Source organism: Clinocottus analis, unplaced genomic scaffold (genome assembly GCF_023055335.1).
Source record: "Clinocottus analis isolate CAN_PGR_092001 unplaced genomic scaffold, fCliAna1.0.p SCAF_4, whole genome shotgun sequence".
In the NCBI taxonomy this organism is placed as follows: domain Eukaryota; kingdom Metazoa; phylum Chordata; class Actinopteri; order Perciformes; family Cottidae; genus Clinocottus; species Clinocottus analis.
Window position 1 is genome coordinate 4,508,111 of NW_027176153.1, and position 26,180 is coordinate 4,534,290.

Genomic DNA, 26,180 nt, shown 5'->3' on the forward strand with positions numbered 1-26,180 from the left:
ACTAATCCATTTATAGCTTCTCAACAAAGAATCCCACAAAAGCACCACTTAAAATCTTGTGTTTACCAAAGACGTGCCCGTAAGTTGTTTGGAAATAAGTTATTTGGGATACAAAAACATAAAAAATGATTAATTGATGGTCAACTAAGAGGGGAAGAGAATGAAGAGCTACATCATTCACCTCACTCCTCTACCTGTGGTTTCCCTCACAGCTCTTATAATCATCTCTTACATGTCTGATATCGAGCAGTAATAAAACATGAATCTTGCCACCTTATGTGCAAAGTTTCACACAATTCATTTCTCACATTCAGAGAGCGCATCGCCTCACAGAGAACTCTACCTGCTCATGTTCAGTGGAGACAGACGGTTCTTTACCTGCTTTGCCGATTTGAACAGCTAGTTTGGTGAGCTTGCCCTGCAACACGCTCTTCTCTTTCTTTGGAACACTGGTCTTCTTCTTCTCTCTGTCCTCTACCTCTCCTCCCTCTGCACTTTTCAAGGGTTGCATCTCCATGGCAACACCCCCGTCCTGCTTCTTGGCTGAAACACACACACACAGAAAAACATGTACGCTTTCTTCTGCACCATATCTGCAGAGGAAGTAAGCTCCTCCTACATCCAAACCAGACATTCTACGCACATCTACAGTTCAGGGGCCTTTACCTTTGTTCTGATTGTTCTCCACCGCTCCATCAGGTTGTTTTCCTGGAGAAAAAAAAAAAACGGAGGCGGACTTAAACACATGGGTACATAGAAAGTGTTCACATGCTGAAAAAACTGTTCATATTTATGATTTCATGACACCCAAAGACACACTTCCAGAGACAGAAAAACACAAAGTAACAATACTAAAGGGAAGAATAATACAGGTTCACACATCTTCATACACGGGGTCAAGAGGCTGAGAGACATATTTCATGAGTGTAAGTCCATCATAGGTCACTTTCACTGCACTGGGTGCTGGGGTCCATTCATTGTCTGAGGAAAGGAGCGGGACAGGCAGACATCTTGGTGCTCACATACCATTGGTGACTGTGCTGAAACTGGCTTCTGTAGAGATGAGCAACTGAGTACTGTCCTCTGTTTGGGGAATGTGTGAGGAAGGAAGGTTTTGGGGCACGTGAGAGGATTTGGTAAAAAGGGAAAACAAAAGAAAAGTGAATGTGTTTGTATGCACAACTGTGCTAGCAGGATACTTGTAGATGGCTATTTACAATGTCAGAGATGAACAGATTATAACCTCAATCTCAAATGAGAGACAGCTCAAAGAGAACATGATACAATCCCAAAGCAAACCCACATTGCGTGAGGAAAAAAACGAACAAGTTATGGCATTTGTAGAAGTGGTATGAATAATGTATTAGCTACAGTAAATGACTGAATGATCCCACTGAGCTGCTGCACTGAGCACAACACATACTAGTGTGCAACACTTTGGAAAACAAGCGTTAAGAGTGTATACATTTCATAATCATCATGAGTTACTTCTGTATTATAAGAGGCTTTACATGTTTCTCCTTTTTGAGATGCCAACAGTACTACACACATTCCCATGCATCTGTGAGAAGTGCAGTGGTAGAGACATGGATGAGTGCACTGGTAATGATATTAAACTTAAGTGCTTCTGAAAGTGTGTGTAGCCTCTGTTGTTGTCTCCAGCTCTACTCTGACTGATGCTTCATGCATTGACCAACCAACACTCTGCCTGAACCTCACTGGCTCCCTCGCTCTCCCCGGCGCTTTCAATAATTGATTCAATCTGCAGCCTCACTCTCTCAGATTAAGGGAGGGAAGGAAAAACAGGGGGAGCAAAGGGAAGGATAGGAAAGTGGAAGAGGGCACAGCGGTGGGGTAAACAAGAGACAGAGGGAGAGAAATAGAGAAAAATGGATGAGCAGAGAGAGGGGGCATGAGAACAAGAGGGGGGAAGAGGATGTGGGCTGAATTATCGATGAGGTTAAACTGGTGTGCTTCCTGTTGAAGCTCCTATTTGAAATCAGTAAGGCACCCAATATATTCTACACACAGGCTGTGATATACATGTCCATGGACCGATTGTATGACAGCGGGACGTGTAAAAAAAAAACATCTTTTAGTTTTTTGCATCTCTCTAAACTTTGTGTGTCTTTTATTGTTGGCATTTTGACTGTCCTTATTTGTTTTGTGTGTTATTGCGGTTGTTTAGAGTCTCTTTTTAGTCATATAACACCTATTTGTAGTTGCTTTGCATGTCTTTGTGGTTCTTTAGAGTGCTTTATAGTTGCTTTGCATATCTTTGTAGTCCTTTAGAGTCTCTTTATAGTTGTTTTGCATGTCTTGTTGACTCTTTAGAGTCTCTTTGTGGTTCTTTAGAGTCTCTTTGTAGTTGCTTTGCATGTCTTTGTAGTCCCTTAGAGTTTCATTATAGTTGCTTTGCATGTCTTTGTTGTCCTTTAGAGTCTCTTTGTAGGTGCTTTGCATGTCTTTGTTGTCCTTTAGAGTCTCTTTGTAGGTGCTTTGCATGTCTTTGTTGTCCTTTAGAGTCTCTTTGTAGGTTCTTTGCATGTCTTTATTGTCCTTTAGAGTCTCTTTGTAGTTGCTTTGCATGTCTTTGTTGTCCTTTAGAGTCTCTTTGTAGGTTCTTTGCATGTCTTTATTGTCCTTTAGAGTCTCTTTGTGGTTGCTTTGCATGTTATGGTCATTATGAATCTCTTTGTAGTTGTTTAATTGAATTGCTAACCAGAAATATTGCTGCAAACCGAGGTTCTGAGGCCCACGGTTCAGGGACACCTGTGCCTTTTGCCTGGTGGCCCGTTCAGTTATCCATCCATGTGTGTGAGTACATGTTAACTGACTCGAGAGCAGTTTGAAGTATTTAACCATGGAGATGGTGGACATTCAAGAGAAAGACTTTTCTGTGTTTCTTCCCCCACTGGATTGCATATTTCAAGAACAAACCATTTGTGCTTTTTGATATCTTGTTCATCTTGCAATATGAGTAGAAAAATATATAAAGATGCCTTTAACAACAATATCTTTCTCTCATTCGAGAAAAACAAATTCTTTCAATCTTCTGTGTCTCTCTGGTTTCTCTCTTTCACATACCTTTCTTCTCCTTCCCCTCTTCCTCTATTTCTCCAGCACCCAGGAGGGTGAAGATGATGCCCGTCTGCGAGTTGACACCTACAGCCGTCACCAGCATCCTGCCCGAGCCCTCCATCACATGGGTACCTTAAAGGGCCAAATAGATGACTAGTTTATATTCAATTAAGAAATTAGTGACGCTTGCAAATTAGCATCCCCAAATATGAATTAACAACTTGTGATATTTTTTAGCAAGGTTCTTTGTAAGCTTTTGTTAATGCAGAACATATTATGGATGGCCTGTGTTGCTTTTACTATTTCAAATCATCATTTAGGCAGAAGAAAAATGAAATTTGAAAAAAGATTAAGCCCTTTGGATAAACCCAACTTATCAAGCAAGTGGGTCACACAATGAGGAGGAGTTTGGTCAAAACGTTTTGTAGAACGCTTGTCTAGTTTTGCTATTGAAAGGTAGCATACCTGGTCGTCTTAAAGTTCATCATCGGCCTAACAATGCTTTCGTCTAAAGTTATGGAGATCTATTTTTATGAATTTAATAGAAAACACAGAGATGTGTACTAAAGGTTTCTTCTTTGTGTTTTGTTTTCTTAAAAGTCACAAAGATATTTTAATGGACATACTTAGAGTCAACTATACATTTGGGGCAGTATACACAACACAAACATATTATCACCTATTTAAATGCTAAATGTTAACAGGTGCTAACCCATCCAGCAGACACACAGCAACTTTAGCATTATTTTGGAGTGGTGGTTCTGGCCAACTTATAAATTCAAGTGTCTTCCCCAACTCCTTCGAATATTGTCTGGCTCTTAACTTAATAAATGTTCTACTTGATTTACCAGGTGATCGCTAACTTTGTTTGCCTGCAGTTTAGTAGAAGGCAGGTTTACCAAATGGCTGGAAAGGAGGTTTATGAGAACAGAGAATCAAAACAGTCCCAAAACCAAAGCAGAAAGGAATTGCTGAGTCAGGTGATATCGTCCTGTCTTTAGTTGAAATAGTTTGAATGGGTTCCAACACCATTTGCTTACACTAAAGTAAAATGCTGGCTAGCTCCTCGCAGTTGAACCTTGAACTCTGTGAACTCTCATGAACTTATTGGTAAGCTTCTGAATCAGAATCAGAATCAGCTTTAATTGCCATGTAGGTTTACACGTACATGGAATATGCTAGCATGATGGATGCCATCTGCGCCGCCATCATGCTAGCATAGTTCCACTACCTTTAGTTTCTCCAAATATCTTCCAATAAAGAGTTGGTTTTAACTCAAAATCAATACATTATTATGTTGTAACCTCAGACTTCACCCATGTTAGATGGAATAGTGGATTTGAGTGTCCTGGAGTTCTGCACATATGGGCTTATAACAAAAGCCCAACAACAATTGAGACAGTCACATGACAAATGCATAGAAATCAATAAGCAATTTACATTTAAAAAATGTTCGTACTCTGTCTTAAACAGCATGCATGTTATATAAATCTAACTACTTGTACAAATAAATTGCCTGCATTATAGCCTGGTGCCAGACATGCTCATTTTAGCATTCACACACATGAGAAACATTAACACAAAGAGCCAAGTGTTTCTGTTATTTTGTTCACCGTAAATCAAACCTGTGAAAACTAACCTGAGAGCAGCATGGGGTCCTTATCCACCGACTTGCCTACGTGGTCCGACTCTCCTGTAAGAGAGCTCTCATCTATCTTCAGATCGTTGCCTTGGACCAAGACCCCATCTGCTGGCAGCAGGTCCCCTGAACACAGACAGCACAGACCACTTTGAGTACACGTACTACATCTTCTGACCTTTGACCCTCACATAGGAACAAGAAAAACTCCCTCCCAATAACTTTAACAGAGAGAAAAAAGGAAGAAAACTTAAAGAAACAGCAGAGCTGCGTGCAGCAGGGGCTGAAGCACAGTGTGAAACATGGGGAACACTCATACCAATATCTCTAAACTTGACTAATTGCCACATTATGTCTTGTTTTTTTGACTCGTACACAAACACAAATGTCCTGTTGTAAAAGCTGGACAATCATTTTGCTCCGACACATGCAAGCTAACCAGTTTTGCTTCTTATAGCTTCATTTGTTATTCCTTCATATCAGTGGCGGGCCATCAGGGCCGGCTAAGCTTTCTCTGCTGGCATAAACACAAACACAAAGTTATAGCTATTTTAAAATTACATTATTTAATTTTGAATTCTTTTATTCATTTTTGTGTAAATAAAAGTTATATCTATTTTATAATTTAATTGTTTTTAACAAAATATATAATGTATTATAATTATTTTCACTAATAGCTTGTTTTCTCATTGCCCTGTCTGTCTGCTTGGCTGCTTAAGCGCTCTGCTTAACGCTTCTTGTCCAATCAGATTTCACCTCTGTTTTTCTCTATGTTGTTGAGTAGAAAGTCCACGGCCCGCCACTGCTTCAGATTACAATTGATCTTTCAACTCAAAATAAATTGATTAATCAACAAACTATTTGTCGCTGCAGTTTCCTTACCGTATTTGACCTGAGCCATGTCCCCCACCACCATGTCAGCCACAGGGATCTGGATGACATTTCCTTTACGCACCACCGTGAACTTCTGTTCTTGTTCGATCCGGCTCTGGAGGCCGCGGAACTGCTTCTCTTTGGACCAGTCGTTAAACGCCGTCACCAGGACGACACACACAACAGACAGCAGGATGGCCGCGCCTTCAATCCAGCCAGTGTCACCCTCATCTTCATCCTCTGCGGACCCCGACAAGTCTCCACAAGCTGGGCCGAGGGGAGCGATAGGAAGGGGGGTGGATAAGTACTCAGCCAGAGTCATGATATCGCAACTGAATCAAAAAATATGTAAGCCACCTTGGGATACGGATAGGTTTTTTTAATCAAATGTAAGATGGAAAGCAATCTGTGATCCAAATATAAATGAATGGCACAAAAAAAACGGACTGATATCAAAGACATTTGCGTATGAGCCATGAGCCAAGTGCCTGCATTTAAATGAAGTTCAATCAGGAAGACTCTCTACTCTCCTTTTCTCGAGGCATGTGCTCAATTAACCAACCAGATTACTACCTCTACCCTTCTCAACCCAGTCACTTCTTCCACCTCTCCCCTTATATTGTTCTTACTCCCCCACTTCCAAACCATCCTCCCCTGCCTCCTCTGCCCCTGCCCTCACCTTCGCTTTCTTTTCCGGGAGGCTGGTAGAAAGAGAGGCCGAGGGAGATGATGGCAGCGGCCTCCAAGATGATGAGCGTGACGTCCTGTAAGGCCTCCCACACGAGTTCCAGGAAGGTCTTGGCCTTCTTCGGGGGGATGAAGTTTTGGCCGAACGTTTGGGACCGACGCTCCATGTCAGCCGGGTCCCCGCTGAGACCTAATAGATGGAGAGAGAGAGAGAGATTGAGAGAGAGAGAGAGAGAGAGAGAGAGAGAGAGAGAGAGAGAGAGAGGGGAGAAAAATAAAAATAAATAAGAAAGGCTGAAATGTTAACAATCAGAATCAGAAACAGAATCAGTTTATTGCCAAGTATGTTTCACCTACAAGGAATTTGTCATGGTGCATAACATAAGATAATATACACAGTGCAAGAAGGGTGTCGAGGGTGAGAGGGGTCAGCTAGAATCTTTCTTGCCAGTTTCAGGGTCCTTGAAGCAAACAAGTCTTGAAGCAAATTGCAGCCAATCACCCTCTCGGCCCAGCAAATGATACGCTGCAGTCTGCTCTTGTCCTTGGCAGTGGCTGCAGCGTACCAGATGAGGATAGACTCAACAATAGCTGAGTAGAAGTGCACCATCATTGTCTTTTGCAGGTTGAATTTCTTCAGCTGCCTCAGGAAGAACATCCTCTGCTGGGCCTTCTTGTTGATAGAGCTGATCTTCAGCTCCCACTTGAGGTCCTGGGTTAGGATGGAGCCCAGGAAGAGGAAGGACTCCAAAGCATCAACACGGGAGCCACACAGGGTGATAAGAGACTGCATTCTTTCTGTAATCCACAACCATCTCCACTGTCTTCAGAGCGTTGAGCTCCAGGTTGTTCTGGCTGCACCAGGTCACCTGGTGGTCAGTCTCCCACCTGAAAGCGGACCCGTCCCCACCAGAGATGAGTCCAATGAGTGTGGTGTCATCCGCAAACTTCAGGAGCTTGACAGACTGGTGACTGGAGGTGCAGCTGTCGGTGTACAGCGAGAATAGCAGAGGGGGAAGAACGTAGCATTGGGGGGAAGCGGTGCTGATGGGAGAGCCTGAGTAGTGTTTCCCCAGCTTCACGTGCCGCTTCCTGTCAGACAGGAAGTCTGTGATGCAGCTGGGAGAGCTTGTCATGCAGCAGAGACGGGATGGTGGTGGTAAAAGCAGCGCTGAAGTCCACGACAGTAGAAGGGATTCAGCTCTTCTGCCAGACGGCGGTCGATCAGGGAGTGTTTTTTTTGGCTTGTAGTTGGTGATCTGTTTGAGACTCTCCAGACAGAAGCAGAGAGCTGGTGTTGCAGCTTTTCAGAGTACAGTCATTTATCGCCTCTCACCGCCTTTCTAAACCTGTATTTTGACTCTTTGTACAAATACTTGTCCCCACCCCTATACAATGTATTTCTGTAAAAAATAAAACAATTCAAAGGTTTGATGGTATTTTAAATATTATTGGCTAATTTCATTTTAGAAATAATTCTGTGAATCAGTGACCTTTGAATGGTTCAGGTTCACCATCATAAACAGCAGTGTAGGTAAAGTGTTGAGCAGACATGCTAAGACCCACATGACCATCAGCAGATACAAGAATCACCACAAAATAAGCCAAAATCTAAAAGACAATATCTTTCTTTCCTGTAATAGAGTTAAAAAAACACATTCAGATCTGTGACTCTCGGCTGCTAACTCCAACTTAACTTTCCTCCTTCAGAACTCTCTCATCTCCATCTTTAAAACTTCAACCTCTCCATAAGTAATTCAGTTCCCATGGTGACCATGATATCAGGTCCAGGCTTCCTGTGTCTAACAGGTTTCTGCCCAGCAACATGTGATGTCATTCCTCCTGTGTGCAAGGTTTGGAGCAGAGCTTCCTTTCTTTTTTTTGATTGCTTGTTTGGGGAGAGGGGGAGTAACAATTTGTACGCTGTAGTTGGCTGAGATCAGTGATTATGTGTGCGTCTGCTTGCCTGTGTGTGTTTACGTGTTGCTGCAAAAGGCGTGTGAAGCCGCCGACGAGGGGGGCATGATGAAGAGTATGAGCAGTATGAGTAGTAGAGGGAGCAGTATGTAGAGGGAACAGCATGTAGAGGGGCTCTATGTAAAGGAGCAGTATGTAGAGGGTGCAGTATGTAGAGGGTGCAGTATGTAGAGGGAACAGTACATAGAGGGAGCACAATGTAGAGGGAGCAGTATGTAAAGGGTGCAGTACATAGAGGGAGCAGTATGTAGAGGGATCAGAATGTAGAAGGTGCAGTATATATAGAGAGCAGTACATAGAGGGAGCATAATGTAGAGGGAGCATAATGTAGAGGGAGCAGTATGTAGAGGGAGCAGAATGTAGAGGGTGCAGTATGTAGAGAGTGCAGTATGTAGAGGGTGCAGAATGTAGAGGGTGCAGTATGTAGAGGGTGCAGTATGTGGAGGGTGCAGAATGTAGAGAGTGCAGTATATATAGAGAGCAGTACATAGAGGGAGCAGAATGTAGAGGGTGCAGTATGTAGAGGGAACAGTATTTAGGGGGCACTATGTATAGGAGCAGTATGTAGAGGGAGCAGTATGTAGAGGGAGCAGTATGTAGAGGGTGCAGTATATATAGAGAGCAGTACATAGAGGGAGCAGAATGTAGAGGGTGCAGTATGTAGAGGATGCAGTATGTAGAGGGAGCAGTATGTAGAGAGTGCAGTATGTAGAGGAGCAGTATGTAGAGGGTGCAGTATGTAGAGGAGCAGTATGTAGAGGAGCAGTATGTAGAGGATGCAGTATGTAGAGGGGCAGTATGTAGAGGAGCAGTATGTAGAGGATGCAGTATGTAGAGGGGCAGTATGTAGAGGAGCAGTATGTAGAGGGGCAGTATGTAGAGGATGCAGTATGTAGAGGGGCAGTATGTAGAGGATGCAGTATGTAGAGGATGCAGTATGTAGAGGGGCAGTATGTAGAGGAGCAGTATGTAGAGGATGCAGTATGTAGAGGGGCAGTATGTAGAGGAGCAGTATGTAGAGGAGCAGTATGTAGAGGGGCAGGATGAGACTCAAAGGGTTCAGTGCCAGAGAGACACAACAGGCCTTATGCTGAGTAATCGTAGTGGGCTGTATTCTCTTTGTATTAGTCCCTCCCTCTCTCTATTTCTCACCCATCCCTTCCTCCTCATCCTCTTCCACAGCCCTCTCGTCGGCTCTCCTCTCTTTTTGTCCCTCTCTCAATCTCTCCTTGATGTGTCCTTGACAATGCGGCAAGCTTTTCTAGCTTCCCCTCACACACACTCACGCACGCAAACACACACTCACGCAGGCACGCACGCACGCACGCACGCACACACGCACGCACACACACACACACACACACACCTTCTTTCTCTCATTCCCTCTTTTTCCTTCCCATCCTCTTCTCGCCTCCTCTGTCTGTCTCCTCGATGTGGATGTAATGGTCACATACTGCAGTGCTGTGTCTCCTCATGTGAGTGAGGGTGTGGAAAGATCCCGTTCTGTATTGGTTTAACCCCACTCTGCTCTGTGTATCGTATGACAGATGTCATATCTATTTGTGTTGCAACATAATATGCATTCCTGCTGTCTATTTCCCTCCTGTATATACGCACATCGTTGTATCAATCTATCTATTCATGCTGCTCCTTTGTGATCCCTTTCATTGTCATCACCTAAGAAGAGACAGCAGCTTTAGTTGTGCTGTCAAACGCTTCAGATCAGACGCAGCGAGTTCCTGTCTGTCTTTCACGCTGAAGGCCTATAGTTTAACCGCAATGGAAATGCAATATTCATTATTGGAATATGTTTTCTGTTGTCTCGTATGAACCTCCGTGTGGTCAATGCATGGCGTCTCCTCACAGCTCTCATGCATCACTCCGCGTTACCGTGCCGTCGCTGTGACGACTTCCACATCCAGCGCAGAAGTTTTCTCTTGTAAAATCAGGGTTTTCGCTGCCATTGCAGGTTTATTAAGCTGCGTAAAAACCACATGAGCGCGAGGGTGCTCTGTTTATCCATACAGCGTTCACGTCTTACAAAAGCAGGACACAATAAAACAGCGAATCCTCTCCCAGTCATTCTCTTACTGCCGGGGGGACAACTGTCTATTTACTAAAGCGCTTTGATGGGCTCTGACTCGCTCTTTGGATTTACAGAATACGATGTGACAGAGCAAAGAAGAATTACCTGTTTAATGAAGGCAATGATACATGTAAACAATATAGAAATGATTTTTTTGCTGTACTTGTTGACAACCCCTCATTTCCCTTCCATTTCATTTTTTATTTGTATTTATTTATTATTATTATTATATATGTATTAATTAATTATGTTGTTATTTGTGCCTCTTGTGGACTGTGCTGCTGCCTCCAGGTCATCATTGTAAATGAGAATTGGTTCTTAACTGATTTTATCTGGTTTTAATAAAGGTCAAATTAGAAATGAATTTAAAAAACAACGGCTGCACAGCATTGCACCCTCTAAAAGACCAGGGGAGACCTGAACAATGCTGTAAGTGGTGTCATATTGAATATAAATCATCATTCCCATTCAAATGAAAGCAAAAAACATGACTATGGGATTGCAGCTTTTACTATGACATCATTATTTCTCCTGAGCCCGTCGCTATTTGACATCAGCACAGCTGACATAATGGAGGATGCGTGGAAATAACTTTTATCAAAGTCTAAATCATTTCCTCTCATTTGATTGCATTTTATATACATATTCTATTCTGTGTTCTATTATCTGCAACGTCAGCAGTGGGAAACGGACTACAGCCAATCAGGACCAAGCACAACAGCTCATCCATAGAGCTGAAGTATGACGTCCCTGTGCCTTGTATGTACGGATGCTATGCTGTGTAACATGTAAGAGTGAATATGGCCTGAACAAACAGGAGCCCAGGTAGACGATGGTTAGAGAAGGATGCCGCTTTCAATCCAAATCTCGGTTCGGTCTGCAGGTCAGAACCCACGAATCGCTCTGACGCCAGACTAGCGCCTGGTGCCCGGGCTGTATTGTTGTGGTTCTGGTGCAGCCAGCAGATATCCGGACTACACTTCCTCTTCTTCCTGCCGTCTGAGGAGCAACTTGAGACGTGAGACTGGAACTCCAGTTGAGGGACGTGTGCGAGCAGATGGTTTCCCAACAGTGAGCAGGCCTCTGCGCACCACACGGACCTTTACTGCAGTCAGGTATGACATCATACCAAAACACTTTTTTTATGGGTTTTCTTTACACGTGTCAATTTCCACTCGTTACATGCATAAGTTCTTTTCAAAATACCTTTTCAATAAACCATCTTTACAGGAAACAAATCTACTTCATTGGGTTTGGTATAAGTGCCGTAACTTGTTTGGTGACAAACAGATCCACACTGACTCGTTTCACACGAGCAGGCTGTTGTCTTTATACTTCCTCATTCAAGATTACGTAAATAACATACAAACTTGTTTGATGGGATATCTATTACTTACGGCTCATTATCATCTCAGAATCAAAATAAGTACGTTGCACGTACAAAAAAATGTGTCTCGGTGAAAAGCTGCACAACAATAAAAATATAAATAGAATCACACGATACAAATGTAAAAAATAAAGATGGAATAAAAACAATGAGTATAGTAATACAAATGCGGATTGAGACTACAAATGTAAACTAGAAGACATGTTGTCTCTGTCCCTCTGAGCTGGACCTTCTTCTGGTCCTATCCATCCATCCATCCATCCATCCATCCATCCATCCATCCATCCATCCATCCATCTATCTATCTATCTATCTATCTATCTATCTATCTATCTATCTATCTATCTATCTTCTCAGGGGCCTAGGGTGGTGGGGGGAGCAGGCCGCGGGGGCCGCAGGAAGAGGGCCACGTTGTATTTCCTGTTTGGGCCCAGTGCTCCTCATGAGGTAACCTCACAGCGCTCACCGCACGTCCGTAGTGACTTTGTGTATTCTTTGTTGTAGTAAATGGTTTATATGATTTGTCAGTTCTGAGTAATGACACTATGTTTCTACGAGGTGGGTTTGACCGTTGGCTGGATGAGCTGTGTGTCCCTGTCCCGTACGGAGTGTATGTCCGTTAGCTGCGTGCTAAGCAGGCTTTGTGGGGACTGCAGGCGCGTGACTCTGTGTATGTCTGGTTTGTTGGGACCTGCTGCACTGGTTCCTGACCAGCTCCAGTATCAAAGTAGCAACACTCAACACAGACTTCCTGTAACTAAACACCCACCCACTCTCTCACCTTTCCTCCATCTCACACTCTTCCTCCTCCATTCAGCCTCTTGTTCCTCCATCTCACACTTATGTCATCGCTCTCTCTCTCTCTCTCTTGCTGACAACTTCTCTCTGTTGTGTCGCTAGGCTACAAGCTAGTTAAAGGAGTGGGTGTCGCATGGTGACACACACGCATGCACACACACGCATGCCCACACACGCATGCACACACACATGCACACATACACACGCAGGCACACACACGCATGCCCATACACATGCACACATACACACGCAGGCACACACACACACACACACGCTGGCACACACACACATGCACACACACACACACACATGCACACACACACATGCACACACACACGCACACACGCTGGCACACACACACATGCGCACACACACACACACATGCACACACACACACGTATGCACACGCACACACACGCATGCATGCACACACACACATACACACATGCACACACACACATGCAAACACACACATACACAGAGGCATGCACACACACATACACACGCACATGCATATGCATGCACACGCATGCATACACACACATGCATACACAAACATGCATACACACACACTCGACAAACACACATACACATTGACACACAGACACACACAGTAAACAACATTGTACCCTTAGAAGTCATTACAAGTCTTTCGTTGGCATTATTATATCCACTAGAGACATGATTATATCCACTAGAGATTAATTATTATTAACAATTCAAAACCCAAAGAAATTTACATTGATTGGAAGCTGGACATTTCTTTCCCATTTTTGTTTGATAAATTACTTCTGATACTTTTCTTGGATTATTTAAACTATTTCTTATTCATTTTCAAGTTGATCGAATGAAAGACCAATCATTTCAGGTCCAATTATTATTCTTTATTTGTCATAGAATGGATGGAAATAGACTGAACGATGTAGAGCTGAAAGGATTAGTCAATTCATGGATTAGTTGACCATCCAAAAATAATCTATTTAAAAAAAAAATCATTAATTACGGAGCCCCAGAAGGGACATGGTGAAAACAAAATTGAAGCTTAAAAATAAAAAAGGATGTAACTTTTGTTTTCAGGTCAATGCAAAACATTTGGTCGATGTACTTCCGGGTCACCATGGGAACCACCACACACTCAAACATAAAGCAAGACAAATGAGAGCAGAGTTAGCTTGCGCACCCCGCGGCTCCTCCGCCTCACTCCCCACTCGCCACCAGGGGGCAGAGCGGCAGCAACTCAGGATCGCTCCGCTCTCTGATGATAATGTTACACAGGTTGGACCCAGAGCTGCTGCTGGTCCCCGGGCCGCTGGGCCCCAGGGCCGCTGGGCCGGCCCCCGGGATGCTGGGCCCCCGGGATGCTGGGCCCCAGGGCCGCTGGGCTTATCCAGTTGAGTTTGAGTTGCTACAGCCGCTAACTCAAGCACCGTTTGCTCTCCTCCCGGACAAGTGCTCTTGGCGAGAGGCCGCGAGGGGCGCTAGCTAGGGAATTCTGATAAGCACTTTACATATTAGATATACAATTTATCAAATTCACTGCTCCATAAATCATGCAATATATATATAATGTGACTTTAATGTTACATATACATGTCATAAATGGGTCTATACATTTATATATCTGTAGATATATAAACAATGACAACAATCAGAAGTTTCTCTACATTACAGACTCTGTAACTGTTGGTGTGCTATCAGAGATTCGAGTCAATCCTTGCCAACTTTAACTCCCTCGTCCATTCATGGATTCACTCCACCAGCTCCCATTCATTCAGCCATTATAACCCATCATTCGTTCACCAGTCAGCTCCTCCAGGAGTCCCTCCAAGTCCTTTCATTCCTTCTGCCTCCTTCTGCCTGAGATGTGCTGCACTGCAGTAGCATTGTTGCATTTGCTTGTAATCCAGTCTACTTATGTCGTAATAATGCATGAGTGAACTAGAATTCATTCAATTTTGGTCATCAACACATTTTGTCAGCTTGTTACTGTAGAAATCAAACGGCTGCTCGGACCCAGTTTGCAGCTACGGCCCTCAGGCGGTGCTGTTAATGTGTGACTCCACCAAGAGTACAATGTCATCCCTCCTTCCACTCCTCTCAGTCATGCATCCACTCTACTGGCCCATTCATCCAGCTATAGGCAGCAGTCTCTTCACACATTCATGTATCCATCTGTCTCTTCATAAATGTGCTGTCATCCATTCATCCAGCAAGCCATTATTCATCCATCAACCAATCTCCTTTGCGACAGTCCCCCGGCCCTCCTTCCCTCATGCCTGCTCACCTTCAGTGGTGCTGGACTGTAGTCTCTGGCAGAGCCCCTCTGTGTCTCCGTAGCTCTCCTGGATCTTCTGCAGGGCATCGGGCCCTCGGAGCTCCATCAGCTCCGTGAGCTCCGTCACCGTGACCCCAAAGTCTCCCCCTGCGTGGCCGCCGTCTGCCCGTCCTCCTCCGGCCACGCCTCGCGTCCCTTTGGGGTAAAACTCCACCGCGCTGTTTGCCATTTCCCCCATGGTGGCAGTTGTTGACATGTCAGTCAGGTTGTGTTTCTCTGTTGTTCCTCCTCTTCCTGTCGTCTGCCCTCAGCTCACTTCCCCTGGCGTTGGCCCGGTGGAGCGTTGTTCATGTGCTCAACTGTGAGAATCTCGGCTTGTCTTTATTTCCTATTTAAAAATGAGTAATCATAATCCCACCTCAACCCTTTTTTAATTTCATTGAAGGGCAATAGAGGGGCATTGGTTGATTATTTCTTTCTCCTCACTATCTTGGCCTAGCCTCCCACTGCTCCTTTAATCCTCCATCACTGGAGGAGGAGGCTGAGGGGGATCAAGGACAGCAGGCAGGGCTTCAGAAGCGTGAGGTCTGAATGAATCCAGCTTTCTTTTCCTCCGACTCCTCTGCAACTCCGCGCTTTCCTCGTTTCTGTCCCCCTCCCTCCAGGGTCACGGCCGGTCCATGGACAGACTCACAGACGGGGGCAGAGGGGCGATGGGCAGATGGAGAGAGGGGCGGGCGAGGCGAAGGCCGGAGACAGGAAGTGGATCCGGTTCAGAGGGAGCTACTGCTGCACCACCAGGAGCTAAGAGAGAGAAGACACACAGCGTCATCAAGCTGAGACTGGACTCAGAAGTGGCTAGCATCACTGCATCTTCTTGATCTAACTTCATACAGGAAGTACGTATACAGTCATGGGTCCAAACATGATACAATACATTACATACTACACGACAATACATCGATAAAGTGAGGAGGATAAATGCATGCCCCCCCCAGCGCACGGCCATTCAGAATACTGGAAGTGCTGCTGTGGAGAACTGCTCCTAGAGATTTTTTTCGTCTCTCCTCTTTCCTTTCTTTCCTCTCTCCTTTCTCGCCTCTCTCCTTTCTTTTCTCTCTCCTCTTTCCTCTCTCCCTCTCTCCTCTTTCCTCTCTCTCCCCTCTCGCTTCCTTCTCCTCTCTCTCTAATCTCTCCTCTCTCCTCTCTCTCTCTCTCCTTTCTCCTCTCTACTCTCTCTCTTCTTTCTCCTCTCTCTCCTCTCCCTCCTCTCTTTCCTTTCTCCTCTCTATGCTCTCTCTCTCTCTTCTTTCTCCTCTCTCTCTCTCATCTCTCCTCTCTCCCTCTCTGCCGGCCTCCATCCTGACTGAGAGTGTTAGTTTATGACTGAGTCACCCTGCTCTGCCTTTGAAGCTTCCTCTGGCTCCATCTTTTCTTATTTGCCTGCCCTCCCATCTATCCATCTTTATTCTCTCTATCTGTCTACTCTATCTAAACGGATTTACCGTCTGTTGTTTTTTTGGTTTGTCTCAGTGCTTGTTATTATTTTACCATCGCTTTCTCCTACCGGATTCCCTCATTTTGTTGCTATCCCTGTGTGTCTGCTTCCTGCTACTGCAATCATTTATTTACTCAGCCAGTCGTGCATCTTCTTCCTCTTACTCACTGATTCTGTCTGATTTTATAACGCTCACGCAAGAAGAAACACGCTCTTCTGCTCAGCCTCCCAACTATTGCAACTAGCTCTGAAGTGTCTCTCTGTTTGTGTCAGAACTCTGATGTGCACAGTGCACGTGTGTGTGTGTGCTGCATTACATAAATTGCACAAAAAATGTTGTTACACAATTGGTTATGCCTTCCTAACTCTCTCTCTCTCTCTCTCTCTCTCTCTCTCTCTCTCTCTCTCTCTCTCTTTCTCTCTCTCTCCCTCTCTCTCCCTCTCTCTCACACACACACACACACACAAAAACACACACACAGTTTAGCCACAGGATACACGCATTATAAATGTGCAATACATAAAAAGACACCAACAGACCAGAGGCATCTCTTACATGATCACTGCAATGCCATGCCACACACACACACACACACACACACACACACACACACACACACACACACACACACACACACACAGATGTGTCATACACTGCTTTCAAAATGAAAGTAAGAGGGTGGGGGCCGTATGGCTGACAGTGTGTTTGAACATGAAAAGAGTCAGACAAAAGGTCACCACTATCCTCAGACAAAAGGTCACCACTACCCTCAGCGGCCGGCCCATTTATCCTGAATGTGGCCCTGCTGCTCTGCACACATCCCTCAGGGGGTCGCAGTAATGTTTTATTTTTTTTGTTTCAAGATAAAGTGTCCCCTCTTTTTCCTCAGGTATTTCCCCTTCAACGGGGAGGCAAGAAAGTTGAAGAGGGTACAGCGTGGGGGTCGCCAGGGGGAGAAGGCCCTCATGGGACTTGACTGTAGGCCAGCTGGGCCTCGCATGCTTTGTGACTGTGTGAGCTGGATGTGCAACTTAACAAGGAAGTGTGCATCTGTGGGCCCTCGACTGAACTCTTTGTGCACACAATTTGTGCGTGTGAACGTGTCAGTATTCCATCCGCGGTCGACCTGTGCACCTGCTCTCCTACTTTTCGACAGGCATCTGAAGGGTCACCTGTGGCAGGAGAACTTGCATCTGGCTCAGCGCCAGCGACACACTTCTGGAGATCAACCGCGGGAATAGCACACTTAGAAGTGTGGAGCCAACGGGGCTGAGATGCCTGCATTAACTGTGGAGCACATTCAAGCAAGTGGATGATGATGGTGGCAGCTTGGCAAAGGGAAGGGCTTGTGACTGAAGAAAGAGTCCCAGATGAGACCGGTCCACTCTGAGGGATGCTGTGCCATGATCCATGATCCACCTCCACCCAAGGCCACACACACACACACTTAAACTCACAATCTCACACACACACACAGTCCATGTCGATGTGTCCTCCCTGTTGCTGTGTCTACAGTGTATAGAGCAAAAATGCATGCCGCTTTGGATAAAAGTGTCAGCTAAATGAAATGTAAAGCAACACTCTCACACACACCCACACTTATAGTCACACATGCACTCTCATACACACACAGGCCTGTCTGACTGATATCTCTCAGTGGATGTCCGCATACCACCTGAAAATTAACCCTGACAAGACTGAACTACTTTTCCTTCCAGGAAAAGGCTTTCCAACCCACGACCTCACTAAGCTCTGTCACCGTGAGCTTTACACTCTACAAAGTCACCACTGTTTGCTGTCCTGGCTCCTCAATGTTGGAATGAGCTCGCCATTGACATCAGGACAGCAGAAAGTGTCTACATCTTCTGTCGTAAACTAAAAACACGTCTTTTTCGACTACACCTTGAATAAGGAAGGTAGCGCAGCAGTAGCACTTAAATGTCTCTTACTGATAGCACTTTGTACTTTGACTTTGTTGAAGGAACTGTACTTCCCTGATTCCTGTTGTTCTGAGTTCGTACTCACGATTAAATGCACTTATTGTAAGTCGCTTTGGATAAAAGCGTCAGCTAAATTAAATGTAATGTAACACACACACGCACACACATACACAATCTTAAGCACACACATCCACACACATACATTCTTCTACACGCACACACACACATACACACACACACACACACACACACACACACACATTCTTCCACACATGCAAACACACACACACACACGTCCACACAAACACATACATCCACACACACACACACACACACACACACACACACACACACACACACACACATTCTTCCACACATGCAAACACACACACACACACACGTCCACACAAACACATACATCCACACACACACACACACACACACACACACACACACACACACACACACACACACACACACACTGCCAGCATACTGTGCTCTTTAACAGGACTGGCCCATGAAGGGCTTCCCACACAAAACGACCTTTCCTGGTCACCTTCAGACGTTCCCAGGCTTCATCCCTCTGCTCATCATCCTCCTCCTCCTCCTCCTCCTCCTCATCACATACATGGCAACAGGAGGAGGTCCTGATTGGTGCCGAGTAACTACACTGTAGGCCTACTAAAAAAAGGAGGAGAAAGAGAGAGCAGCCTATGGTGCGCCACATGCCCCCCTATGTCCCTCCGCAAGGTTACCGGCCCGGCCCGACTCAACCCCTGAGACCGGGCGCCGTAGGAAGGTCCCGCGGCCGCAGATAATCGCCGGACCGGATCAACCCCCCGCAGCTCCGCGCTGCAGCTGCGACGCGCCGAACCCGAGACAAACAACGCAACTGATACCCAGTAGCTTGTAGCCCGGTGCACACTAGCCCGGGAACACCAAGAGGAGAGGGCAGCCCTCCACCAAGCTGCACGGGACACGAGCGGATGCAAGGATGATGGGTACCATTATCCCGACACAAGCACACACACGCGCGCACAGCCTCCACGGCTCCGTCATCGTGCCTTGGCGCTGTGGCGTGCCCTCCTGTGGGGTAGCGGTGTCAGGCCTGTGGTGAGCCGGGCCATATTCGGCCTTGTTCCACGCGCCGAGTCCCTAAAACCCCGTGCTACATGCTAGGAAGGAATCACGGCGCATCTTCACCTACAACATCGGCGCTCGGGCGCCCGGGGGAAATAACAGTCACGCACGCGGGCACGGACGGACTCACCGACTCACCGTGCAGGCCGAGCTCAAGGACATCAGCATCAGCGCGCGAGCGGGGAGACAGAATCCCGTTAATCTGCGTGTGCGTGGAGCAGAAAATGTCCCGAGCCGGATGAGAGGAGCTATACAGGGGGAGGGAGGGAGGGGGGGGAGGGCTCCGGTTGCCTGGAGTCCGAAGGATGAGAGACCACGACGGGATGAGTAGTCCACTCCGCACGGTCACCTGACGGTTACACAGCGTTCTGCGGCGAGAGAGGAGAGAGAGAGAGAGAGAGAGAGAGAGAGAGAGAGAGAGAGAGAGAGAGAGAGAGAGAGAGGCAGGGAGATGGAGAGAGAGAAAGAGAGGGAGAGAGAGAGGGGTGGGAAGGAGGGAGAGAGGGAGAGAGCAAGAGGGAGGGAGAAAGAGAGAGATGGAGGGAGAGAGAGGGAGGCAGGGAGATGGAGAGAGAGGGGGGAAGGAGGGTAAGAGAGAGAGAGAGAGGGAGGGAGAGAGAGAGAAAGACAGGGAGAGAGAGGGGGAGGGAGGGAGAAAGAGAGAAGGAGGGAGAGAGAGGGAGGCAGTGAGATGGAGAGAGAGAGTGAGAGAGAGAGAGGGAAGGAGAGGGGGATAGAGGGTAAGAGAAAGAGAGGGAGGGAGAGAGAGAGAGGGGTAAAGCGAGAGAGAGGGAGGGAGAGAGAAAGAGAGAGAGAGGGAGGGGAAGAGAGAGTGAGGGAGGGGGAGTAAGAAAGAGAGACAGAGAGAGAGAGAGAGAGAGAGAGAGAGAGAGAGAGAGAGAGAGAGAGAGAGAGAGAGAGATTGATTGTCTTTATTATTAAATCAATTCAATTTACGGTGTTACTGTTTATCAACAATTTCCAAAATAAAAAAATAAACAGTTAAGAAAACAAAGAGCACAAAATCACAAGTTCAGAACCAGAGCCCTAATGTTCACAAAGAGTTCTGTGTTTTTTGTCAGTCTGTAAAAACCAAACTCCACCCTGAGGCGGGCAGTCAGCAGTCCTGTCAGCATCCAACTCACGTCCTCTGACCCTTCACCCCTTTTTCCTTGTTTTCCAAATTGCTAGTTTGGCCAGTCCTGAAAGGAAGTTCATTAGTGTGTGTCTATATATCTTTTATTTCAGCAGAGTAGTTTGGACTATAGATAAATAGTCGGAAAGAAAAGTGTTCTCCTAAGCCCTGAAACCACACCTTCAGGTGGCTGAAGAGTGTCACCAGTCTGGAGCACTCAACAAACAGATGGTGGATGGTTTCTGTCTCAGTGCAGAAAGGACAGCCGTCCCCTGAGCCAGGATAAAGATGCATCAGATACCTGTTTGTAGCTATGGCCTCATGTACAATCCTCCACTTGAAGTCTCCTGTTCGTTTGTCTATAGGGGTTTGCACAGGGACCGACAACAGCCTTCCAGAGAGAATCCCCTGACAAAAAACTCAGTACATCTTGACACCCTCACCCCCGCCAGAGAACGCAAGTTAAAATCCTTTACAATGACCTGATACGCTGCTTTCAGAATCAGCTTTAATGGCCAGGTCAAAGAAGCTGTTCCTTTGTCAGGTGGTTTTGGCGTACAGTGCTATGAGCTCCTACCAGAGGGGAGGAGTTGGAACAGTTTGTGTCCAGGGTTTGAGGGGTCTGCAGTGATCTTTCCAGATCGCTTCCTGACTGGAGGTGTACAAGTCCAGGATGGAGGGCAGGCTGGAACCAATAGTTCTTTCTGCAGACCCGACGATCCATTGCATTCTTGCTCTGTCTTGTTTTGGTGGTCGATCCAAACTACACGGTGATGTAGAGGACAGACTGGATGATGGCGGAGTAGAACAGGATCAGCAGCTCCAAAGGCAGGTTGTATTTCCTAAGCTGGTGCAGGAAGTACAGCCTCCGCTGGATCTTTTTGCAGAGGGAGTTGATGTTGGAGGCCCACTTCAGGTGATTGTGGATCCCAGAAACCTGAAGGTCTCCACTGCAGAAATAGTGCTGTTGTGTATGGTGAGGGTGGGTGGGTGGGGGAGAGGGGGTAGTGTTGGGGGGCTCCTCCTGAAGTCCAATGCCATCTTTATGGTCTTGAGCTTGTTCAGCTCCAGGTGGTTCTGACCATACCAGAGGACCAGCTGTTCAACCTCCTGTCTGTACGCAGACTCGTCACCGTTCCTTATGAGGCCGATGACCGTTGTGTCGTCTGCGAACTTCAGGAGTTTAACAGTTGGGTCCCCAGAGGTGCAGTCCTTGATGTAGAGGGAAAAGAGCAGAGGGGAGAACACAAATCCCTGGGGGGCGCCACTGCTTATGGTCTGGCTGGATGTGATTTTTTTTCCCAGCTTCATCTGCTGTGTCCTGTCTGTCAGGAAGTTTGTTACCCACTGAGATGTGGTGGCTGGTACAGTGAACTGAGAGAGTTTGTGGTGAAGTGCCTCCGGGATGATTGTGTTAAATGCAGAGCTAAAGTCTACAAACAGAACCCTTGCATATGTCCCTTGGGAGTCAAGGTGTTGCAGCATATTAATTGCATCCTCCCCGACCTGTTTGCTCGGTAGGCAAACTGCAGGGAGTCCAGCAGGGGCCCTGTGCGGTCCTTCAGATATGTCAACACCAGTCTCTCAAAGGATTTCATGACCACAGACATCAGGGAGACGGGTCTGTCTTCATTTAATCCTGTGATGGGATGATCAAGGAGCGCCTGAAGCAAGAGGGGAGTTCACACAGCTCCAGTGATCGGTTGAAGATCAGCGTGAAGATGGGGGCCAGTTGGTCAGCACAGACTTTCAGGCAAGAGGGGGGACACCGTCTGGGCCCAGAGCCTTACTGATCTTCTGTCTGTGGAAGAGCCGACTCACATCCTCTTCAGATCCCCGTTTCTCGCCAGAGTTTTAAAATCTCCCAACTGTTCCCAAACAGCAGCTCCTCAAAGAGCCACATCCCTTGTGTGGTCACAGCACCCAGTTTACCTTTGCTGAGAGCCGTGTGGCGACAATAGATATGGTCTGAAGTCCATGTTTAGCATCTGTAGTGTCACAGGATGTCCCTTGGGCCGGCTAGGGTGGGGCAGTGCAAGAGAGCTGAAAAACAAAAAGTCGACCACGGCGGTCTTGTTTTGGTGTGGGCACTGATCATGAGTGGGAATGTAGGGCTTTACCTATCCACTTGTGATGCCACACATATGTCACAAAATGATCCATGTTCTTCTACTCTGTGAATAAAGATGACAATATGACAAGCTAAGATGACAACACTGACTTTTATTCACCGTCTGTTGCACACTGTGACGGCCCTCTGGTTTTAGGCAGGGCCTGCTGTGTGCGGGTGCCTTGGCTTTTGTGTGTGTTGCAGGCCCCTCGTAGGCGGAGTTAATCAGCCCAACTGGGAGCAACTGGCCCAGGGATGCCCAATAAGTAGTGTGGGTAGAAAAATTAGATTAAAAAAATAGTAATAATAACTTTTTAGAATTTGTTTTTAACTTTTTTTTAACAAATCGCAGCTCCCGGTGTGCAAATTAACAGGCTCATTAGGAAGAGCTGGCGGCCGCAGCAAGGGATGGAGTCAATAAACTGTAGTCAAATCAGACAGTTTTAGGCTGCCTTCAAAGTATACACAGGAAATCACCGAACAAAAATACTTTGTGTCAGTTATGACCTTTAGGCTACTTGTGGTTTACAGATCACGTTTGGATTGATTCATATGTGATTAGAAATATATATTTATGTAGAAATAGATGTGTATCTGCATCCTTTGTTCTTTTTATGTCTGCCTGTGAAATACATTACTAATGGTTTTGATATGTGTTATATGAATACAATTTTGTATTATCGACCACAAGTCGGACACAAATTTAAACAGCATGCATTGCACACGGCATTGCACGCAGCGATCGATTCGATTGTCAATCGGTAATAGAATATATATATATATATATATATATATATATATATATATATATATATATATATATATATATATATATATAGTAAAGTAATACTATGAATCAGGCTATTTATGTTAATAAAGTAATACTATAAACCAGGTTGTTTTGTTAATACAGTTATACTATAATTCTTTCTGTTGCCTTTAACACAGTGAACCACCAGATCCTTTTCTCCTCCCTCCAGGACCTTGGTATCACAGGCACTGCGCTCGCCTCATCGTACCTCAACAACAGCACCTTCTGGATAACTTGTAGAGGACTATATTGGAGCCTTGTTTTCTCACTACTGGCATCCCTCAAGGCTCCGTCCTGGGTCCTCTCCTCTTCTCTCTGTACACCAACTCTCTCGGCTCTGTCATTTGCTCGCATGGCTTTTCCTACCATAGCTATGCTGATGACACCCAACTGATCCCCTCGTTTCCCCAAATGAGAAACACAGGTAGCAGCACGAATCTCTGCCTGTCTGACTGACGTCTCTCAGTGGATGTCCACACACCACCTGCAAATTAACCATGATAAGACTGAACTACTTTTCCTTCAAGGAAAAGGCTCTCAAAGCTGTTTTTATACTGCTTTGTTCTGCACCGTGGTAATAAATACCTGCGTCTCGAGGGGAGAAGCTGAAATTTAAAAGGGTGGGAGTTGTCCTTTAAAATAGAGGCAGTTATGAGTCGTAATTGTCTGGTGTACAGGGACTCTGGGCTGAGCTGTGACTCACCAATCAGTTGCTGGACCATTTCACAATCTGGTGCCGAGAGTTTCTGTTCTTTAAAGACAGGTTTCCAAACCGTGACACCAAAGAAAAAGATAACATTGAGTCAATAAAAGCACGATAAAATAAGGTCATTATGGATTTATCAATGTGGAATTAGGACAGTCTCCTTAAACAAAACAAACGCTGGTGCCCCTTTTTACACACAGATTCATAATTTGCTTCAAAGTTTAGTTTGGAGTCCATAATTGTCCCAAGATATTTATAAAATTGTACACATTCCACAGTGTATCGGCAGTTACTGTCAGACCGACCTGCGCGTGTATTAAAAACAGGTCGGCATTATCTCCTTTCCTTTGGTAAAGACAGTTCCAGTACTTCCTAAGCGAAGGTGCTGAGTTAGAAAGCATTGAAGTTCCTTTCCTTTGCATTTAGAGAATTCAACCGGCAATTATCATGGCGGCCACTGAGGTGCTTTAGGGTCATTTCACTCAGTTAGGAAGATCAATAAGAATATATAGTATAATTATAATAACTAACTTATTGGACACAATGTTGGTCGACAAGTGAACAAAGTGCAAAAAGTGCACGTTTACTATATCTGGGGACGCTGTGGAGCCCACACAGAGAGTACTGGAGGTTAGCATCCCCGGTGTGAGGTCCACAGATCAGCCTGGGAGAATAAAGCCATGGAAGCAGACGCTTACTCCTCTTCTCTTCCTTCGTAAGACCAAACTAAGCAGAGGCCCAAGGCATGGTCCGCCATGTTGAAAGTTAGCGCACCTTGATGCTGAAGAACAAAGAACCATATACATTAATTTCATACAGCACACACACACCACTCCATACACATGCATGTCTTTACCCAACTGGCTACTGTCAAAGCTTGTTTGCAGTGAGCCAGTGTGAGGAGAAAGAGGAGCAATGTATTTATAGATGAATCAGATGAACGTATTAATAGATATCCTTTACACTGCAGGGAGATGGACCACAGACTTGTGGGTCCATGCAGCACACACACACACACATACACACGCGTACACAAACACATACACACACACACACACACACACACACACACACACACACACACACACACACACACACACACACACACACACACACACACACATCTTGATAAAAAGCTTTGTTGCTGATTTTATCTTGCTCTCCTCTTATCTTTAACTGTTCCACACTATCTCCCAGAGGCACGTATAAAGAAAAATCACGCTCTCTTTGTGGATGTGTACTAATGTGTTTAATCAGTTCCACAAATATACACAGGAAAGGCTTCATTCTCCTTTCAAAACCCTCATCTGGAAAGAGGTGGAATTTTCTACGAATGGGAGCTGTGCCGGAGTAGTGTCCAAGTCACAAACATGATGCGCTTATGCCTGCGTAAATTGCTTTAACTGACATTTAAAACCAGACTAACACAAACTGAAACTGCTTTCCCACAAACACACACACACACACAACTATACACAGCTACTCACACACAAACACACACACACACACACACACACACACACACACACCTTAATATCACCCACAACTCGACTTTTCTTCCTTGACTGGTAGCTTACAGACAGCATTCAAAGTAAAAATGTTCATTTAGATAAGTTAACTCAATCCAACAGAAACATGAGCACCCAGTCAAACAGAAACAGTTATAACCTCATAACATGTATAACTGAAAGACTCATCTCAATAAAACAAGTAACATAACCCAAATCTACATGGTTAATAACTAAAACGCTCAGACAGCAACTGTTATAACAGAAGGGAGAGAGAAGCTTAATGCTAACGTGCTAACGGTATAGTGGTGTGGCAGGTCTGGTGTTTACCACATTCAACTTGTTAGTTTAGCAAGTTAGCATGTTCAATGTTGCTCATTAGCACTGAACACAAAGGACAGCTGAGGCTGATGGGAATGTCATTGGTTTTGCCGGAGCTGGCGTGACACCTTCGGCCGGAGGCTTTCCAAGCCGGCCTAGAGCCGGTCGCGACACATCTCAGCCTAGGAAATGCGCCCGGCGAAGGCC

The 26,180-nt window shown here is 45.6% G+C and overlaps 1 protein-coding gene across 4 annotated transcripts in view; it reads right to left on the reverse strand.

Annotated features, from left to right (window-relative positions):
- Positions 1-19,758, reverse strand: part of atp2b3b (ATPase plasma membrane Ca2+ transporting 3b) — a 47,364-nt gene extending 27,606 nt beyond the window's left edge. For 3 of the 4 annotated variants that reach the window (XM_068598487.1, XM_068598490.1, XM_068598489.1), the window contains exons 1-8: positions 19,521-19,758; positions 14,813-15,607; positions 6,273-6,470; positions 5,603-5,860; positions 4,721-4,846; positions 3,088-3,213; positions 667-708; positions 379-543 (exon numbers count right to left, since the gene is read on the reverse strand). In XM_068598487.1, coding sequence (XP_068454588.1) covers positions 379-543; positions 667-708; positions 3,088-3,213; positions 4,721-4,846; positions 5,603-5,860; positions 6,273-6,470; positions 14,813-15,059 — 1,162 coding nt within the window. In that variant the 5' untranslated portion in view covers positions 15,060-15,607; positions 19,521-19,758. Of the gene's footprint in view, positions 1-378; positions 544-666; positions 709-3,087; positions 3,214-4,720; positions 4,847-5,602; positions 5,861-6,272; positions 6,471-14,812; positions 15,608-19,512 lie in introns of all 4 variants that reach the window. The other variant, XM_068598488.1, reaches the window with a different exon arrangement.
- Between the last annotated feature and the right edge of the window lie 6,422 nt (positions 19,759-26,180).